Source organism: Pongo abelii, chromosome 1 (genome assembly GCF_028885655.2).
Source record: "Pongo abelii isolate AG06213 chromosome 1, NHGRI_mPonAbe1-v2.0_pri, whole genome shotgun sequence".
Taxonomy (NCBI): domain Eukaryota; kingdom Metazoa; phylum Chordata; class Mammalia; order Primates; family Hominidae; genus Pongo; species Pongo abelii.
This window is the reverse complement of record NC_071985.2, coordinates 216,642,775-216,660,834: the sequence shown is the minus strand read 5'-3', so window position 1 is coordinate 216,660,834 and position 18,060 is coordinate 216,642,775. Positions and strand designations below refer to the sequence as shown.

The following is an 18,060-nucleotide window of genomic DNA, read 5'->3' as shown; positions in this document are numbered from 1 at the left end:
CCTGCCTCAGCCTCCCAAAGTGCTGGAATTAGAGGCTCGAGCCACCACACCCAGCCTGGTCTAGTTCCCTTTTAGAGATGAGAAAACTGAGGCTGAGGGAGGTAACCTGTTCAAGGTCTTACTGTCTTGAACACCATAGTTGCAAGTGACAGAGCTGGGTCTCAGATGCAACCTCAGACCTGATACTGACCCCAGAGCTGTGCGCCTAACCACTATATGACATAGCCTCCTTGCCCCAGGGAAAGAATAATGGGAGGTGGTGGGTGACCTCTGGGTCTCAGGGCCCTGAGATACAGGGGCTGTGCTTTTTTTTTTTTTTGAGACAAAGTTTCACTCTTATTGCCCAGGCTGGAGTGCAATGGCGTGATCTCGGCTCACTGCAACCTCTGCCTCCCGGGTTCAATTGATTCTCCTGCCTCAGCCTCCCAAGTAGCTGGGATTACAGGCATGCACCACCATGCCTGGCTAATTTTTGTATTTTTGGTAGAGACGGGGTTTCACCATATTGGTCAGGCTGGTCTCGAACTCCTCACCTCAGGTGATCCACCCGCTTTGTCCTCCCAAAATGCCGAGATTACAAGTGTGAGTGCCCACGCCTGGCAGGGACTGTGCCTTTTGCATTTTCAAATGAATGAAACAAGTATTTCTTGAGTGTTGACCGCGTGACCCCCCAGCATCGTGTCATGTGCTGGGTACGCACACACGATATTCTGTTTCATCCCCGGACAGCTCCGTGAGGTGAGTACCAATATTATCACATCTTACGTAAGAGGACACTGAGTCTCAGAGAGGCAAAGTCAGTGTCCCTGGTGCACCCAGCTAGTGGGGGCTGGGGTGGGTGTGAAGGGGCCAGAAGCTTCCCAATAAGTGCCTGAAGGGCAAGGCTGGGGCACTTGTAGTTCGAAGCTCTACCACTGTGTCTAGGTCAGACCTAGGAATGCCGCAGGTGTTGCATAAATGCTCATCAGTCCAGGCTGGACCGCTCATGCCCAACTAAGTGCCAAGCCTGGTCTGGGTGATCTCACAGCCTGCATTCTTTGCCCTACACCTGTTGTGGGAAAACGTAAATCCTCTCATTCTTAGCTAACACTGTGACCCCCGTTCTGGGCCAGCAAAGATGATCCCGAAGACTTAGGACTCTGGCCTTTTCCGCCGCGTGGCTACTGACCCCACCCCCTGGGCTTGGAGGGCTCTAGGACCCAGCAACCTGCGCAGGGTGAAGAGTGTGTGAGGTCCTGACCTCCAGGTGTCTCCCCTCGTTTCCTCCTCCCATTCCCTCTTCTTCCTCCTCCCTCCATTTCTCTCCCTTCTCCTCCCGTCTGTTTATCCTTCCTCTTCTTTTGGCTCCCCGCCTCTGCTTCCCTCCTCTCCTGTCCTTTCCCACCCCCTCCCCCCTCAGCCCACATCCTGCTCCTCCCACCGCAGTGGTCACATGGGGGCGCCGCCGGATTTAAGCTTAATCTGCCTGGTGCTCACCACAGCAGCGTGCTGACTGAGCTAGTCTTGGGGTCCTGGAGAAGGGGGCTGGAGGCGTGCCCACAGCCTCCCCCCCATGAGCTTGGGGCTGGCGGGGGCACAGGAGGTGGAGCTGACACTAGAGACGGTTATCCAGGTGGGTCCTGGGGGCTGTGCCCACCCTGTCTGGGGTGGGGTAGCGTGGACTCAGCAGTAGTGGTGAGAGGTGTGTGCGTCTTGGGGGTCAAGGGGTGGGAGAGGTGTGGTGGTGGTGGGGTATACAGGGGCCCCCCGCTTGCAGTTCCTGACAAGATGGGGGTCAGAGGTACACACAGGGTGCACCTGCTGTGGCTCCCTCATCCCAGTGCCCTGCGTTGGGAGAAGGGGGTCCCTACTGCCAGATTTTAGGGCTTGGGGGACCTCTGACATAGCCAGATCCTCATCCATCTAGGGTCGGAGCTGGATTGGAGCCCCCAACACTGGACTGCCTCCAGTGGGGTTTGGGAGTTGCCCGTGGGGTTTGGTTCTCATCTCTGGCCCTGGGCCTTCTTCCTGGGGCAGGGAGCACACAAGAGGCTCCTCCCATGGGGGTTTTTTGGATTCTAACTCCCAGGCTTCACTCCATCTTGAGGGGGCTCCTGGGAACCCGTATCTTGAGCAGTAGGACTTTGCAGCTCTCCCCACGAGGCCGGGGAGCCCCGGGTCCCATGTGCCCTGAAGACCCTCTCGCTTTTCCCACAGACACTGGAGAGCAGCGTCCTGTGCCAGGAGAAAGGCTTGGGCGCGTGGGACCTGGCCCAGGACGCTCAGATCACCAGCCTGCCTGCCCGCATCAGGGAGATTGTCACCCACAACCTCTCCCGGCCTGACAGCCCAGGTGCCACCCCCATCCGCTCCCCTCCACAGACATCACCCACATTTTACCTCTTCGCATGTCCCTTTCCTGAGCGGTCACCATGATGATCATGACTGTAACTCGCTGTGGGGCAGGCACAGCCTTATGACGGAAGAGCCCGTTTTACAGATGAGGAGACAGAGGCTCAGGGATGTAATTTGCCCAGAATTATTCCACATTGGTGCAACTAGAAGGAAGGGCCGAGCATCCCCTCCGTGCTTGCCTGTAGCTTGCTGCAGAGATATGAACCCCAAATCCCATATTGCCACCCAGGGAAGGTGTGAGCTGGCTGAACCCAAGATACAGGAAGAGGGCAGCTCAGCTTAGACCAGGGTTTTGCAGAAGTCTGAGTGGATGGCGCTGTCCATCCATTTCCCACATGGGCAGGAAGGCGGATGGTCCCTGCTCCTCTCAGTGGGTGGTGCACATGGTGTCGTTATGTGGCTTGAGGGTCTGGGAGGGGCACACTCAGTTGCAGCTGGTGTGCTGGCAGCTCTCCATGATGGCGTTTTGGTGCTCTAACCATTGTCTCTGTTCAACTGCCAAGCTACAGACGGGCCCCCTCCTTGGGAGCGCCAGGGATGTTGGCACCCTGGAGCCCCAGACAGGGAGAGACTCAGAGGGCCCTCACCCTGACACCTGGGGTGTATGTCCAGTTCTCCCAGGGTAGAAGGGGAGCCCGCAGGAGGTGGACAGCCCTGCTTCTCCTGCTGGCATTTCTTTCCCTCTTCTCTCTTTCTCCTCGTCCTCACAACCTGACCTTTGCTCTCCTGAGCCCTAGCCTTTAAAGTTCCATGAAGCCCTTCTCTTGAGCGAGGCTTTGATGCTTTTCTGGGAGGATCTGGTTACTACTCTACCTTTTTTTTTTTTTTTTTCCTGAGACAGAGTCTCGCTGTGTTGCCCAGGCTGGAGTGCAGTGGCACAATCTCAGCTCACTGCAACCTCCACCTCCCCGGTTCAAGTGATTCTGCTGTCTCAGCCTCCCAAGTAGCTGGGACTATGGGCATACACCACCATGCCCAGCTAATTTTTGTATTTTTAGTAGAGACAGGGCTTCGCCGTGTTGGCCAGGCTAGTCTCAAACTCCTGACCTCAGGTGATCCTCCTATCTCGCCTCCCAAAGTGCTGGGATTACAGGCATGAGTCCATGTCCGCCCCACCCATATTAGAGATAAGTAAAACTGAGGCCCTGGAGAAGAAGACTAATTAGAAAAGGACGGAGCAAGAACTCAGGGGTCTCCTGGCTCCTAGACTGAGCCTCTCTCCTGCACCTCCTAAACCTGCTGGGCCACACTTTAGCTGGAGTTGTGTTCACTTTACATCCAGCTTTGTATCCCCTCCTTGCCTTCCTCCCTGTTCTCAGCTCTGTTTGCAGGCCTGGTGCTGCAGCCATTCCCACCTGGACTCCTCCCAGGGGCCTGGATGGTTTTCTTGCCCTCCCTGTTGTGGGGAGGATGTCCCACTGGACTCAGAAGCCAACCATGTGCCCACTGTCCCTTGCCAGTCCTGCTGCCGGCCACGGAGATGGCATCGCTGCTGTCACTGCAGGAGGAGAACCAGCTGCTGCAGCAGGAGCTGTCCCGCGTGGAGGACCTGCTGGCCCAGAGCCGTGCCGAACGCGATGAGCTCGCCATTAAGTACAACGCAGTCAGCGAGAGGGTGGGTGCCGCCCAGGTGGTGGGCTAGGCCAGGGCTCCCCTCGTTCGAGGGCAGGGAGGCATCTAGACCAGGCCCACACGTGGGGCAAAAGATGGGCCCTGGAGTCAGGTTGGCCTGGGCTTGGATTGAGGCTCTGCCACCTTGAGTGGCATTGAGCAAATCACTACACTCTTCAAGCCTGTTTTCTGTAGTGGGGATTGTAATGGGATGTGGAATTGTAGGAATCAAGGAGATAATAGAATAAAGTGCCTGGCACCAGAGGTATTTTGTTCCCGTCTGCCCCAGGCCTGTTAGGGGTGTGGGACACAGAGAATGAGATCCCGAAAGATTCCTGCCCCTTGAGTTTCTGGGCATCTCCCTGTGCTACCATTGCCATGGGCCTTGGGGTTGAGGCGGCGGCTGGTTGCTGGCTTGAGGCTGGTGTGGGCACCCGCAGTGTTCTGCGGCCCATCTGGGCAGCCACAAGACCTGCCGCCACTGCCTATTGGAATGAGTTCTAGGCATGGAAGGAAGGAGAAGCAGGCCTGTCTTCATGTCCAGGCAGGATTCACATCACCCGTGCTGCAGGCTTGTGGGGGTCCCAGGGCGTGGGGCGGGAGCTGGGTGTGAGCCGGTTGCAGGGGTGCGGGATGCACTTGATGCACTGTCTGCTTTGGGCCTCCGGGTGGCTGGGAGGCGACCCTGGGAGGTTGGTGGTGGCTGAAGATTGGTAAGGGAGTTGCAGCTGGGACAGAGTGTCTGTGTGCAGATGGGAGGCATGCAGGTGGCAAGAACGTATTAACAGTAGCTACTGTTTATTGAGTGCCTACTATGTGCCAGGCACATGCTGAGTGTTTTACATTTAATACACCAAAGTCGGGACCATTATGATGCCCATTTAACAGAGGAGAAAACAGAGCCTCAGGGAGGGGACGCGCCATGCTGGGGGCACACAGCCAGTTAAGGTTAGACACTAGGTCTTCCAACTCCCAGCCCAGGGCTCTGTTTGGTTTCTAGATTAACCCAGTCTAGAAACAAAGTTCTGAAGTTTTGTTTCCTACGTATGGGAAGAGACACTGGGCTAGGGATTTCAGGGCACAGCTGGCCCCCACAAAGTTGGAAGGGACCCAGAGAGGCAGGGGCTGGCCCAGCGTCCCCTGTGTGGTAGTGGCAGAGCTAGGGTTGGCATGGGACCCCTGAGCTGGGCTTGTCCAGGCTGGAGCCCGCATTGGCAGGAGGGTGTGTGTTCCTGTGTGTGACTGTGGAGTGTGCCCGTGTCCTGGGACTTGCCTGGCTGGACAAATCCCCGACTAGTTGGGACTTGTAGAGGAGCAGGGTAGGCGGCCCGCAGTGGCCCCTAGCATCAGGACAGTGGAGAGCTAGTTTTCCCTGGGTCTGCAGCAGGTGTGTAGGGCATGCTGGCCCCAGTCGTGAATTTTGGGTGGTGATGGGGCCCTGAGCCAGCCACCCCTTTCTTTTGGCCCATGCATGGCACAGTGCCACACCCTCAGGGGCTGCCTCTTAAATGCCACCTTCTGAAGCTAGCCCTGCCCCCAGGTTGGCAGGAAAGGGAAGAGGTGGGAGGTGGGACACAGCTGCTGGGGCTGGGACTGCAGCACAGGGGGTCTGGGTTAGTCTAGAAAGCTCCCTCCTGTGGCTAGGGGGGCCCCAAATGGCACGCGAGAGGATGCCCACTGCTTCAGTTGTCCTCTATCCACCATGGTTTGAATGAGGCCCCACCTGGAGGCAGGGGTGGAACAGGAATGACCTCAAAGGCCTTTCCTGGAGGGTGGGTCCCCAGAGAACTTCAGAGCCTGGAGATCACCTTATCACAGATAGGGAAAGCAAGTCCTGGAGAGGCGCATGATAGGCCCAAGGTCAGTGGTGGTCCTGGGATGAGACCCTTGGTCCAGGGCTCTGCAGTTGGGCAACATTCTCCCTCCCTGCCACCCCCTTGTCCCCATGGCCACAGGTGGCAGTGCCTGCCCCTGTGGCCCTCACTGGCATGGTGGGCTGAGTTGGGGGGCAGTCAGCGAGATTGTTCTGATCTTTCCAACCCTGCAGCACTCCTGGCATGGGGAGCGGAGGGAGGTCAGGTCTGTGTCCTGTTGACTGCATGTCCTGCAGGGAAACTGAGGCACTCCCAGAGGCCACCTCCCAGCCAAGAGAGAGGACCTCAGGGCCCCCATGGGGGTCCCCCCTTCTTGCTGTCCCTGGGAAGCAGGCGTAGGCGCAGCTGGGAATGGAAAGGAGGGAGTGGCCATGCCTCCCTTGGCTCTGGAGGACAGACCCCCTGGGCTCCCTCGTGTCCATAGCAACCTGGAAAGACTAAATTGAATGGCGGTCTGAGGGCAGCGGTTGCTAGGGGAGACAGTCAACTTCTTTCATCTCTGGCTTAGTGGCAGCCTCCTTCCCTTTTGAATTGCAAGTAAAATTGAAAGGCTGTTTTGTGCAGGGTGAAGTTTGTGGAAAGGGGTGAGGTGTGGCTGAGAGGGCCTTGGCTCTGGTTCTGAACATTGGAGAAGGGGGAGGAGAGAACCCAGCAACAGCCTGAACCCCTCTGTGTCCCAGAGGCAAACAGCACCTGCTTCACACATATATGCAGTGTGTACATGACACAGGCTACACTGGGCCCCACACAGAGACACACAGATGCACAAAACCTGCCACAAACAACATAATGAGACCCTAAAACCAGGCCACACAGAAACACTCCAATTCACAGAATATGCACAGCATAACCCGCACCCACAGCCAGATGCCACACAACCCCACACAAGCGCAGAACAGTCCCCCCACCACCGCGGACCCATAACACCCATATGCAGATGACACAGCACGCTGTCTCCCACCTCATGGGTGCACACAGACAAAAAAAGCATACAGTTCAACACAGCCACCAATCGGCCCACAAAGGTATGCCCAGATGCACAAAGTGTCTATCACACATACCAGGGAGCCCAGGCACACTCCCCAGACCCACCCACGTGTGGTTGTACACTTGCCTCACTGACACACAGACATATACCCTGATACACACAGGCAGCCCCAAACCCCGCACCACAACTTAGACCTTCAGCCACAGATGCCGCCTTACTCGTTCACGGGAAGTCTCAGAGGCACCAAACAGTCGACGTGAACTCAGCACCCACACATGACACACACAGTGTCCTGCGTGGAGACAAATGACAAAATACACCCCACTCACACCTAGTGAGAGCCAACAACATCAGTGCACAGCATGTGTGGCTGCCCCAGGCCACCGCCACCACACACAGATGCGGACACTGCTCACATTGACCTCAGTGGGCTTGGCACAGACACTTGACAGGCCTGCAGCCGCCATCCAGGCAGAAACCCCCTACTTCCACCTCCCCTGCACAGCCTTGGACTGTGTTCCTCCAGACTCAGGGGGAAGCCCCCAAGTAGTCACAGTTAGCTCCTCCCTATTGGTGGCGCTGCCATGCACGTGTCCCTGGGGTGGGGTGGGTAGAGATGTCCTTGCTTTGTCTGGCTCATAGAGCATCTCTGGGCATACGGGGTCGATGCAGGCCTGGAGGGCACCTTCCCTACTGCTAACCTGGCCTGGACCCAAGACCCGAGATGAGCATGGGTGAGAGCAGCTGCCCTCCTGTTGGCTTCCTGTGGCTGGCGTGGCACTGCACGGGTGGGCTTTTGAATGTCCTGCCTGGGCTGTAGCAGGCCAGGTCCTGAGGATGCAGATGGTGAGTGCGGGGCTAGCATCAGAGTAAGCTGGGCTGGGGTGTTGTCGCTGCCAGGTGCCCTTGACCCACTGTGGGCTCTCACACTGCCCTGCTCCTCCCTCACCTCCCTTCTCCCAACAGCTGGGGAAGATGAGGGGCCACCTGGGGCCAGCAGGTGACTTAAGGGAGTTGAGAGGGTTCCATGGCTGGTAGGGACAGCCAGAGCCCACAGGGGTCTGAGGATGCAGGGGATGGAAGCTTCCCGGGGGTGGAGGAAGGGCAGCAGCAACAGAGGCTTTCCTGAGGTGAGGATAGAGGGGGCCTTTTTATTTTTTTTTTAAGACGGAGTCTCGGGCCAGATGCTGTGGCTTACACCTGTAATCCCAGCACTTTGGGAGGCCGAGGCGGGTGGATTACGAGGTCAGAAGTTCGAGACCAGCCTGTCCAACATAGTGAAACCCCATCTCTACTAAAAATACAAAAAATTAGCCAGGCGTGGTGGAGTGCACCTGTAGTCCCAGCTACTTGGGAGACTGAGGCAGGAGAATCATTTGAACCTGGGAGGCAGAGGTTCCAGTGATCCAAGATCGCGCCATTGCACTCCAGCCCAGGAGACAGTGCAAGACTCTGTCTCAAAAAAAATAAATAAATAAAATAAAATAAAAAATAAATAAATAAAGATGGAGTCTTGCTCTGTCGCCCAGGCTGGAGTGCAGTGGCATGATCTCGACTCACTGCAACCTCCGCCTCCCAGGTTCAAGTGATTCTCCTGCCTCAGCCTCTTGAGTAACTGGGATTACAGGTGCATGCCACCATGCTTGGTTAATTTTTGTATTTTTAGTAGAAACGGGGTTTCATCACATTGGCCAGGCTGGTCTCGAACCCCTGACTTCAAGTGATCTACCCGCCTTGACCTCCAAAAGTGCTGGGATCACAGGCATGAGCCACTGCACCAGCCAGAAGGGGGCATTAATATGCAGGCGCTGTATGGGGCAACATCTGTGTGCACCTCTTACAAATCTTAATGCTGTGTATATGAGCAGATTCATTCGTGTCCCCCTGGGAATGTTTGAGGTTGCCTGTATGTGTTATGTGTGTGCATATCTTTAAGCTCAGATATGCATAGGCGGATTGACACCTCTGTTTGAATGTATTCCCATGAGCTCATGCCATTAATTCACCATCGCAACAAATATTTACTGAGCGTGAGTCACGCCATTCCACAGCCACCATTCTAATACTAAGATACAATGAGGAACAAAAAATCCAGGCTTTCCTGAGCTCACATTGGGATGGGGGCATGGTGGCGAGACACAGGCATCCGTGTAATAAACAGAAACCACGACAGGGCTAAGTGTTCTGGAAGAGAGGCGCATGGTGTACTGAGGCCCCTGAGGTTGACCCAGGTGCACCTTTGAGCTTTGCCTGCATGGTTTGGGTTTGTGGGCTCACCTGCATGTGTCCACGCAGGCCCCATCTGCGTGTCCGTGCATGGCTGCATCACCCCATGCACACGTGCACTGCCCCTGGGCTTGCCCACATGTGCCTGCGCCCCAGGGTGTCAGGCTATCAGCCTACAAGGCATTGTGCGTCTGGGCCCAGCCTGGAGCCCCCTACAGAGGCCTGAGCCTGCCTTCCCAGGAGGCCCAGGACTCTCACCCAGGGCCCTTCCCTGCAGCTGGAGCAGGGTCTGCGGCTGGAGTCTGGGGAGCTGGAGACGCAGGAGCCCAGGGGGCTGGTACGGCAGAGCGTGGAGTTGCGGAGGCAGCTGCAGGAGGAGCAGGCCTCCTACCGGCGCAAGCTGCAGGCCTACCAGGAGGGCCAGCAGCGGCAGGCCCAGCTTGTGCAGCGGCTGCAGGGCAAGGTCAGGACCACCCACTCCTGCTCCTGTCCTCCCACGTGTTCACTTTGTCCCGCCCCAACCCCTGGGGCTCACCATCACCTCCCAAACCCCAGATTCTCCAGTACAAGAAGAGGTGCTCGGAGCTGGAGCAGCAGCTGTTGGAGAGATCCGGAGAGCTGGAGCAGCAGCGGCTGAGGGTGGGTGCCAGTGTGGGGCAGGGGCAGGCCCTGCCCTCCACCTGCCCAGCCTGATGCTTTAACCTCTCTCCCACCCAGGACACAGAGCACAACCAAGACCTGGAGAGCGCCCTCATCCGGCTGGAGGAGGAGCAGCAGAGGTGAGGGCGCAGCAGGGAGGGCTAGGGCTGGCAGGATGGCCCCCTGCGTGAGTGCCTACTGATCACCTCTGCCCCATTCAGGAGTGCCAGCCTGGCCCAGGTGAATGCCATGCTCCGAGAACAGCTGGACCAGGCAGGCTCGGCCAACCAGGCTCTGAGTGAGGACATACGAAAGGTGACCAGCGACTGGACACGCAGCCGCAAGGAGCTGGAGCAGCGGGAGGCGGCATGGAGGCGCGAGGAGGAGGTGGGCATGGGGGTGCAGGGAGGCCAGCTTGACCCAAGGGGAAGGGGCACTACAGAGGAGGGAGGACTCAGAAGCCTGGAGAGGGAGAGGGAGCACTGTCCAAGGGAGCATGTTAGCAGAAGTAAATAGCCGTCATCACAATAGCTGGTCTTTATCAATGTGTAGCATGTACCATGTGCACGGTGTGCATTGACCTTTGTTCCTCATGATAACTGCGTGTGGTAGGTGCTATCATCCTCCTCATTTTAAAGAGAGGTTAAGGCCAGTCGCAGAGGCTCACGCCTGTAATCCCAGCACTTTGGGAGGCTGAGAGATCGTGCCACTGCACTCCATCCTGGGCAACAAAGCAAGACTTTGTCTCAAAATAAGTAAATAAATAAAGAGAGGTTAAGTAACCTGCCCACAGTCATGCAACTGGCAGCTGGGATGCAAAGCTAGGTCCCTTGCATTTTTGCCCTTCCTTGCTGCCTCTTGCAGCCAAAAGAGGACTTGAAACCCAGGTCCCTGTGTGGGAGGGAGCCATGAGGCTTGGGAGGCTGAGCGTGGCCGCTGCGACACAGCTCTGTGCATAGACCCACAGGAAGACCCACTCCCTGAATGACGGTGCCTCCCAGGATGGTCGAAGATGAGGGAAGCAGTGGGAGGGAGTAAACCCGCTCTCACACCAACCCTTCCCTCGGCATGTCTTCTCTCCAGTCCTTCAATGCCTACTTCAGCAACGAGCACAGTCGCCTGCTCCTCCTCTGGAGGCAGGTGGTGGGGTTCCGGCGGCTGATCGGCGAGGTGAAGATGTTCACTGAGAGGTGAGGCCTGGCCGGGGATGGGGCAGCAGCTGAGAGTCAGCCCTGCTCTTTCCATCCAGCTCAATTCAGTTGAATTTCAGTTCAACTCAATATACCTACTGTGCACAAGGGCCTGTGAGGACACAGAGGCCACTTGTAATAACCATTACCACAGTCGTGGCAGTCAGCATTTATTAGATGTTTACTCTGGGCTAGGCTCTTTGTATATTTCATTTCAACTAATATTCACAGCTTCCCTGTGAGGTAGGAACTGTGTTCCTTCACATATTGCAGATGGGGACATTGTGGCACAGAGAGGTTGAGTGATCTTCCTGAGGTCACACAGTAGTACATAAGTGGCTGAGTCAGAGTTTGAAGTTCCTGATTTTTTTTTTTCTCAGACGGAGGCTCGCTCTGTCACCAGGCTGGAGTGCAGTGGCACGATCTTGGATCACTGCAACCTCCACCTCCTGGGTTCAAGCAATTCTCCTGCCTCACCCTCCCGAGTTGCTGGGATAACAGGCGCATGCCGCCACACCTGGCTAATTTTTTTTTTTTTTTTTGTATTTTAGTAGAGACGGGGTTTTACCATGTTGCCCAGGATGGTCTCGAACTCCTGAGCTCAGGCAATCTGCCAGGCTCAGCCTCCCAAAGTGCTGGGATTATAGGCATGAGGCACCACGCCAGGCCGAAGTTCCTGATTTTCATCCACTAGAATATTCAGCTTTGCTACCAAGGACCTCACAGCCTCTTGTGATGAAAAGATGTAGATCCCTAAAATTCTAGATTGGGCGCGGTGTCTCATGCCTGTAATCCCAGCACTTGGGGAGGCTGAGGCGGGCGGATCACCTGAGGTTAGGAGTTCAAGACCAGCCTCAACATGGAGAAACCCTGTCTCTACTAAAATTACAAAATTAGCCGGGCATGGTGGTGCATGTCTGTAATCCCAGCTACTCGGGAGGCTGAGGCAGGAGAATTGCTTGAACCTGGGAGGTGGAGGTTGTGGTGAGCCGAGATCTTGCCACTGCACTCTGGCCTGGGCAACAAGAGCGAAACTCTGTCCAAAAAAAATAAAATGAAATTCTAGACTGAGGAAGCGAGTGGTCAGTGATATGTACGTGGGACAGAGGGAATGTCCTTGAGGCTCAGAAGGATGGGAGGGGTGGGGAGGTCAGAAAAACCACTTTGTGGAGATGGAATTTGCACAGAGCCTCAAGGGATGGGTAGGGTTGAAGCAGAGCAGCAGGCGCGCCAAGCAGGAGCAAGGCATGAGCAAAGGCATGGAAGTTTCAGCCCATGGCACCCAGGGGGGTTGCAACGAAGAGCTGGTACAGGGAAAGGAGAGCCTGCCTCAGCGCGGGAGCTTGGGCCTGCCTGATCTTTGAGCAGGGGTGTCTGATCAGTGTGAGCAGTCTGCTCAACAGTAGTGTCGGGGAGGCTGTGGAGAGAGCCCCAAGGCAGGAGGCCAAGGTGTTTCATTTAGTGCATTAAAAACATTTTAGTTAGTAATCTTTTCTTTTCTTTATGGCTCACTATAGCCTCGGCCTCCTGGTCTCAAACAATCATCCTACCTCAGGTCCTGTGCAGTTGGGACCACAGGTGCATGCCACCAGGCTTGCTGATTGTTTTATTTCTTGTAGAGTCGAGGTCTCACTTTGTTGCCCAGGCTGGTCTTGAACTCCTGTGCCCAAGTGGTCCTCCTGCCTTGACCTCCCAAAGGGCTGGGATTACAGGCGTGAGCAACCACACCTGGTTTAATAATCTTTTCTTTATCATCAAATAGCCAGTGTCTAAATTTTCCATATGTCTCATAAATGTCACAGACAGGCCAGGTGCAGTGGCTCACGCCTTTAATCCCAGTACTTCAGGAGGCCAAGGCGGGTGGATCACCTGAGGTCTGGAGTTCGAGACCAGCCTGGCCAACATGGTGAAACCCCCATCTCTACTAAAAATCCAAAAATTATCCAGGTATGGTGACACATGCCTGTAATCCCAGCTACTGGGGAGGCTGAGGCCCCAGACTTGCCTGAACCCAGGAGGCAGAGGTTTCAGTGAGCCGAGATTACACCACTGCACTCCAGCCTGGGTGACAGAGTGAAACTCTGTCTCAAAAAAAAAAAGTCACAGATAGTCTTGCTTTAGTTTTTTCTTTACAATTGTTTGAATCTAGATCCATAGACATTTACAAAACGTAAATGGTTGCTTTGTCTTTTTTTTTTTTTTTGAGATGGAGTCTCGCTTTGTTGCCCAGGCTGGAGTGCAGTGGCAGGATCTTGGCTCACTACAACCTCTGCCTCCTGGGTTCAGCAATTTATGGCTTCAGCCTCTTGAGTAGCTGGGATTACAGGAGTGCGCCACCACGCCCAGCTAACTTCTGTAGTTTTAGTAGAGATGGGGGCTTCACCATGTTGGCCACGCTGGTCTTGACCTCAGGTGATCCACCTACCTTGGTCTCCCAAAGTGCTGGGATTACAGGCCCGAGCCACTGTGCCCGGCCCCTGCTTTGTCTTTTAAGTCCCTTTTAACTTATTTGTTCAGGAAACTGGGCCAATTGTCCTTGGAGATTCTGATAGTCTGGATTTTGCTGGTTGCATCCTTATGGTGTCAATTAACATGTTTCTTTATCCCATGTATTTCCTGTAAATTGGATGTTGGATCTAAAGCTAGGTCAGATTCAGGTTCTTCTGCTTGCTTTTTTTTTTTTTCCTCAAGACTCTGTAAGTAGAATGTATTCTTCCATCAGGAGGCCCCTATGCCAGCTGTCTCTCTTTTCAAGATCCAACCCACTCATCAGAGGCTGCAAAACTGTGAGCTTCTCATTTAGTCACTCCTTTGTTATTAATTAGAATTCTGGAATGAGGCACTTTCCCTCCTTACTATTGGATAACCAGTGGTACAGTTCATTCAGGAAAGGAAAGGATTTAACCTGTATTATGGACTGAAAATACATTTTTTTTTTTTTTTTTTTGAGACAGTCTCTCTCTGTCGCCCAGGCTGGAGTGCAGTGGCACAATCACAACTCACATTAGGCTTGACCTCCCAGGCTCAAGTGATCCTCCCACCTCAGCCGCCCAAGTAGCTGGGACTACAAGTGTGCACCACTATATCTAGCTAATTTTTGTTTGTTTGTTTGTTTTTAGAGACAGGGTCTTGCTACGTTGCCCAGGCTGGTCTCGAACTCCTGGGCTCAAGCAGTGCACCTGCCTTGGCCTCCTAAAGTGCTGGAATTACAGAAATGGGCCACCATGTCTGGCCTTAAAATACGTTTTTAAGGCCCGGCAGAGTGGCTCACACCTGTAATCGCAGCACTTTAGGAGGCTGAGGCATGTGGATCACCTGAGGTCAGGAGTTCAAGACCAACCTGGCCAACATGGTGAAACCCTATCTCTACTAAAAATACAAAAATTAGCTGGGAGTGGTGACATACGTCTGTAATTCCAGCTACTCGGGAGGTTGAGGCAGGAGAATCACTTGAACCTGGGAGACGGAGGTTGCAGTGAGCTGAGATCGCACCCCTGCACTCCAGCCTGGGCGACAGAGTGAGACTCCGTCTCAAAAAAAAACAAAAACTAAAACAAAAACAAAAATTTTAAGCAGCCTTTAAAATTTTTATATTTTACTTTTGATTAAGTCATATGTTCACAAGGTTCACATTTCAAAAGGGTACACAGTAAAATGGCTCCCTGTCACCTCTGACCCCAGATATTCGCCTTCCCTCCTTGGAGGCAAGTAGCATCATCAGCTTCTTTTTCTTTTTATATACAGTTTTTTTCTTTTTTCTTCTTCTTTTTTTTTTTTGGCCACCAAGTTACCATGAGAAGCATTATCAGTTTCTTTTTTTTTTTTTCCCTTTTTGAGATGGAGTCTTGCTCTGTCTCCCAGGCTGGAGTGCCGTGGCACGATCTTGGCTCACTGCAACCTCTGCCTCCCGGGTTCAAGCGATTCTCCCACCTCCGCCTCTCAAGTAGCTGGGATTACAGGCATGAGCCACCATACCCAGCTAATTTTTGTATTTTTAGTAAAGGTGGGGTTTCACCATGTTGGCCAGGCTGGTCTCAAACTCCTGACCTCAGGTGATCCTCCCGCCCCAGCCTCGCAAAGTGCTGGGATTACAGGCATGAGCCACCACGCCTGGCCTATCAGTTTCTTAAGTGACCTTCCAGGGTTATCTTACATAATCAAATAAAGCAGATCACACACACGCAGAGACACACAGACACATATACACTTTTTTGCATATACGCCTGGTAAAATTTCATCTTCATAGTTCTTGAAGATGCTTTCTTCACCTACTAGTTATAACTGGGAGGTGGCTCTGTGTCAGGCCAGGAAGAACTTCTCCACTGGTTTTGTTTTGTTTTGTTTTTTTTTGAGATGGAGTCTCACTCTGTCCCCCAAGCTGGAGTGCAGTGGCCCAATCTCAGCTCACTGCAAGCTCCGCCTCCCAGGTTTACGCCATTCTCCTGCCTCAGCCTCCCGAGTAGCTGGGACTACAGGCACCCGCCACCTCACCTGGCTAATTTTGTTTTTGTATTCTTAGTAGAGACGGGGTTTCACCATGTTAGCCAGGATGGTGTCGATCTCCTGACCTCGTGATCCTCCCGCCTCGGCCTCCCAAAGTGCTGGGATTACAGGCGTGAGCCACCAAGCCTGGCCTTCCACTGGTTTTTCTTGGCCACAGAATGGATGTACCATCGTGTACTTAGTAGCAGTCCCCTTTTGACAGACATTTAGGTTGTCACCAGGATTTCTTACATGAGCAATGCTGCAGTGAACCTCCTTGTCCACAAGCCATCTCCTCTGTGCTGGGGTATATCTTTGGATACGTTCTTAGAGGAGGAGCCGGTGGGGAAGCTCCTATGCATGCAGAGTTTTCGGAGCTCTCCCTCAGTGCCCTCCGTTGTGGTTGTACTCACCCTCCCACCAGCTGTGTAGGGGAGGGCCTGTTACCCCAGAGCCCCTCCCTGTGTATTATGTGACCCCCTTTTTTTTTTCCCCAATCTGAGAGTGGACAAATGGCATCCCAGTGTAGGGTTTTTTTTTTTCTTCTTCCTCTTTTGTTTTTGAGATGGAGTCTCACTATGTTTCCCATGCTGGCCTCAAACTCCTGGGCTCAAGCAATCCTGCCTCAGCTTCCTGCATAGCTGGGACTGCAGGTGCATGTCATCGCACCCAGCCTAGTATAGTTTTATTTTTATTTTATTTATTTATTTATTTTGAGACGCAGTCTTGCTGTGTCGCCCAGGCTAGAGTGCAGTGTCATGATCTCGGCTTACTGCAGTCTCCACCTCCTGGGTTCAAGCAATTCTCCTACCTTAGCCTCCCAAGCAGCTGGGACTACAGGAGTGTGCCACCACACCTGACTAATTTTTTGTATTTTTAGTAGAGATGGGGGTTTCACCATGTTGGCCAGGCTGGTCTTCAACTCCTGACCTCACATGATCTGCCCGCCTCAGCCTCCTAAAGTGCTGGGATTATAGGTGTGAGCCACCACGCCCTGCCCCAGCATAGTTTTAATTTGTAGTTGGGAGCAAGCCCCATCCCATCCCCAGCCTGTGCTCTCTCCCCAAGGGACCTGCTGCAGCTGGGAGGGGAACTGGCCCGGACATCACGAGCTGTCCAGGAGGCGGGCCTGGGACTGAGCACGGGCCTACGGCTGGCAGAGAGCCGGGCCGAGGCAGCCCTGGAGAAGCAGGCCCTGCTGCAGGCCCAGCTGGAGGAGCAGCTGCGGGACAAGGTACTCCGCGAGAAGGACCTGGCCCAGCAGCAGATGCAAAGCGACCTGGACAAGGCTGACCTCAGTGCCAGGTGGGTACCTGGTGGGTGCCGCACGAAGCAGGCATCCCTGCAGAAGGTAAAACTGGAGAGTTGGGGAGAAGGGAGCATCTGTTCACTAGGGGCAGGGTCTTCCTCTGTGAGCTCAGCCAGTCTTCCCATGCACTGAGGTTCTGAAGGCACTTGCCCCATGTATATCATAAACAGCTTAGCCTCCGATGACAGAACTGGTGGCTGGGTACGGTGGCTCACACCTGTAATCCCAGCACTTTGGGAGGCCAAGGTGGGGTGATCACCTGATGTCAGGAGTTCAAGACCAGCCTGTCTGACAGGCGAAACCCTGTCTCTACTAAAAATACAAAAATTAGCCGGGCGTGGTGGTGTGTGCCTGTAATCCCAGCTACGAGGGAGGCTGAGACAGAGTCGCTTGAACCCAGGATGTGGAGGTTGCAGTGAACCAAGATCACATCAGTATATTCCAGCCTGGATGACAGAGCGAAACTCTGTCTCAAAAGAAAACAACAAAGAAAAAACTTGTGCCCCTTACTCCTGCCACCTGGACAAGTCCTCATGTGCTTTCCCATGAGGTAAAGCTGGTGGCAACCTCATTCCCATTTCACAGATGAGAAGTGTGAGGTCTGGAGAGGAGCCAGGACTTGTCTAAGGTCACACAGCCAGGGAGATGGATGTTAGGGTCCCTGCCTCCGGTTTGGAGAAGCATGGGGGACACAGAGCTAGTGGATTTGAGAGGCAGGGGTGGTCCCCTATTCACCTCTATTGCTCCCCCAACTCCAGAGTGACAGAGCTGACCCTGGCAGTGGAGCGTCTTCAGAAGCAGAATCTGGAGAAGGATCAGGTCAACAAGGACCTCACCGAGAAGCTTGAGGCCCTGGTGAGCTGCAGCTGCCCCTGAGATGGGGCAGGGTGGGATGGGGTACCGGCCAGATCCATGGACGCAGGCTTAGAGCTGGGCTGCCTGGGCCACCCCCAGCATTCCACTCACCCTCAGGTTCAGCCCTCACAGGTGTGCAGGCTTCGTGGTAGGCACACTCACCTCCTCCATCCCATTTCTTCCTCCCAGCAGCCCTGTAGCGTAATCCTCATGACACAGATGGGGAAACTGAGGCCCAAGAGGGGAAATGCTTGTCCAGTCTCAGAGCCAGTAAGCGGGAGAGTCGGGACTTGAACTCACGTCAGTGCTCTCCAGGTCCAGATGCTGCCCCTGGCAACCTAGCTGCCCCACCCCCACCAGTAGGACCCTCACTCCCCCAGGGTACAGCCTGATTTGGTCACCCCTCTGTGTGGGGCCTGGCCTGGGTTCTAGGTCTGGCTCTCCTCCAATCGACTGTGTGACCTGGGGCAGGACACAGCTCTTCTCTGGGCC

General features: G+C 54.5%; 1 protein-coding gene across 13 annotated transcripts in view; it reads left to right on the top strand.

Moving 5' to 3' along the window:
* The window catches only part of CROCC (ciliary rootlet coiled-coil, rootletin), a 59,471-nt gene that overhangs the window by 6,396 nt on the left and 35,015 nt on the right, over positions 1–18,060 (top strand). For 4 of the 13 annotated variants that reach the window (XM_054556218.2, XM_054556213.2, XM_054556207.2 and 1 more), the window contains exons 1-10: positions 1,001–1,612; positions 2,197–2,332; positions 3,855–4,009; positions 9,371–9,556; positions 9,649–9,732; positions 9,811–9,872; positions 9,954–10,119; positions 10,816–10,922; positions 16,473–16,709; positions 17,472–17,568. In XM_054556218.2, the coding sequence (XP_054412193.1) occupies positions 1,553–1,612; positions 2,197–2,332; positions 3,855–4,009; positions 9,371–9,556; positions 9,649–9,732; positions 9,811–9,872; positions 9,954–10,119; positions 10,816–10,922; positions 16,473–16,709; positions 17,472–17,568 (1,290 nt within the window). In that variant the 5' untranslated portion in view covers positions 1,001–1,552. Of the gene's footprint in view, positions 1–999; positions 1,613–2,196; positions 2,333–3,854; positions 4,010–9,370; positions 9,557–9,648; positions 9,733–9,810; positions 9,873–9,953; positions 10,120–10,815; positions 10,923–16,472; positions 16,710–17,471; positions 17,569–18,060 lie in introns of those variants that run through there. The other 9 variants (XM_063719889.1, XM_054556209.2, XM_063719894.1 and 6 more) reach the window with 6 other exon arrangements.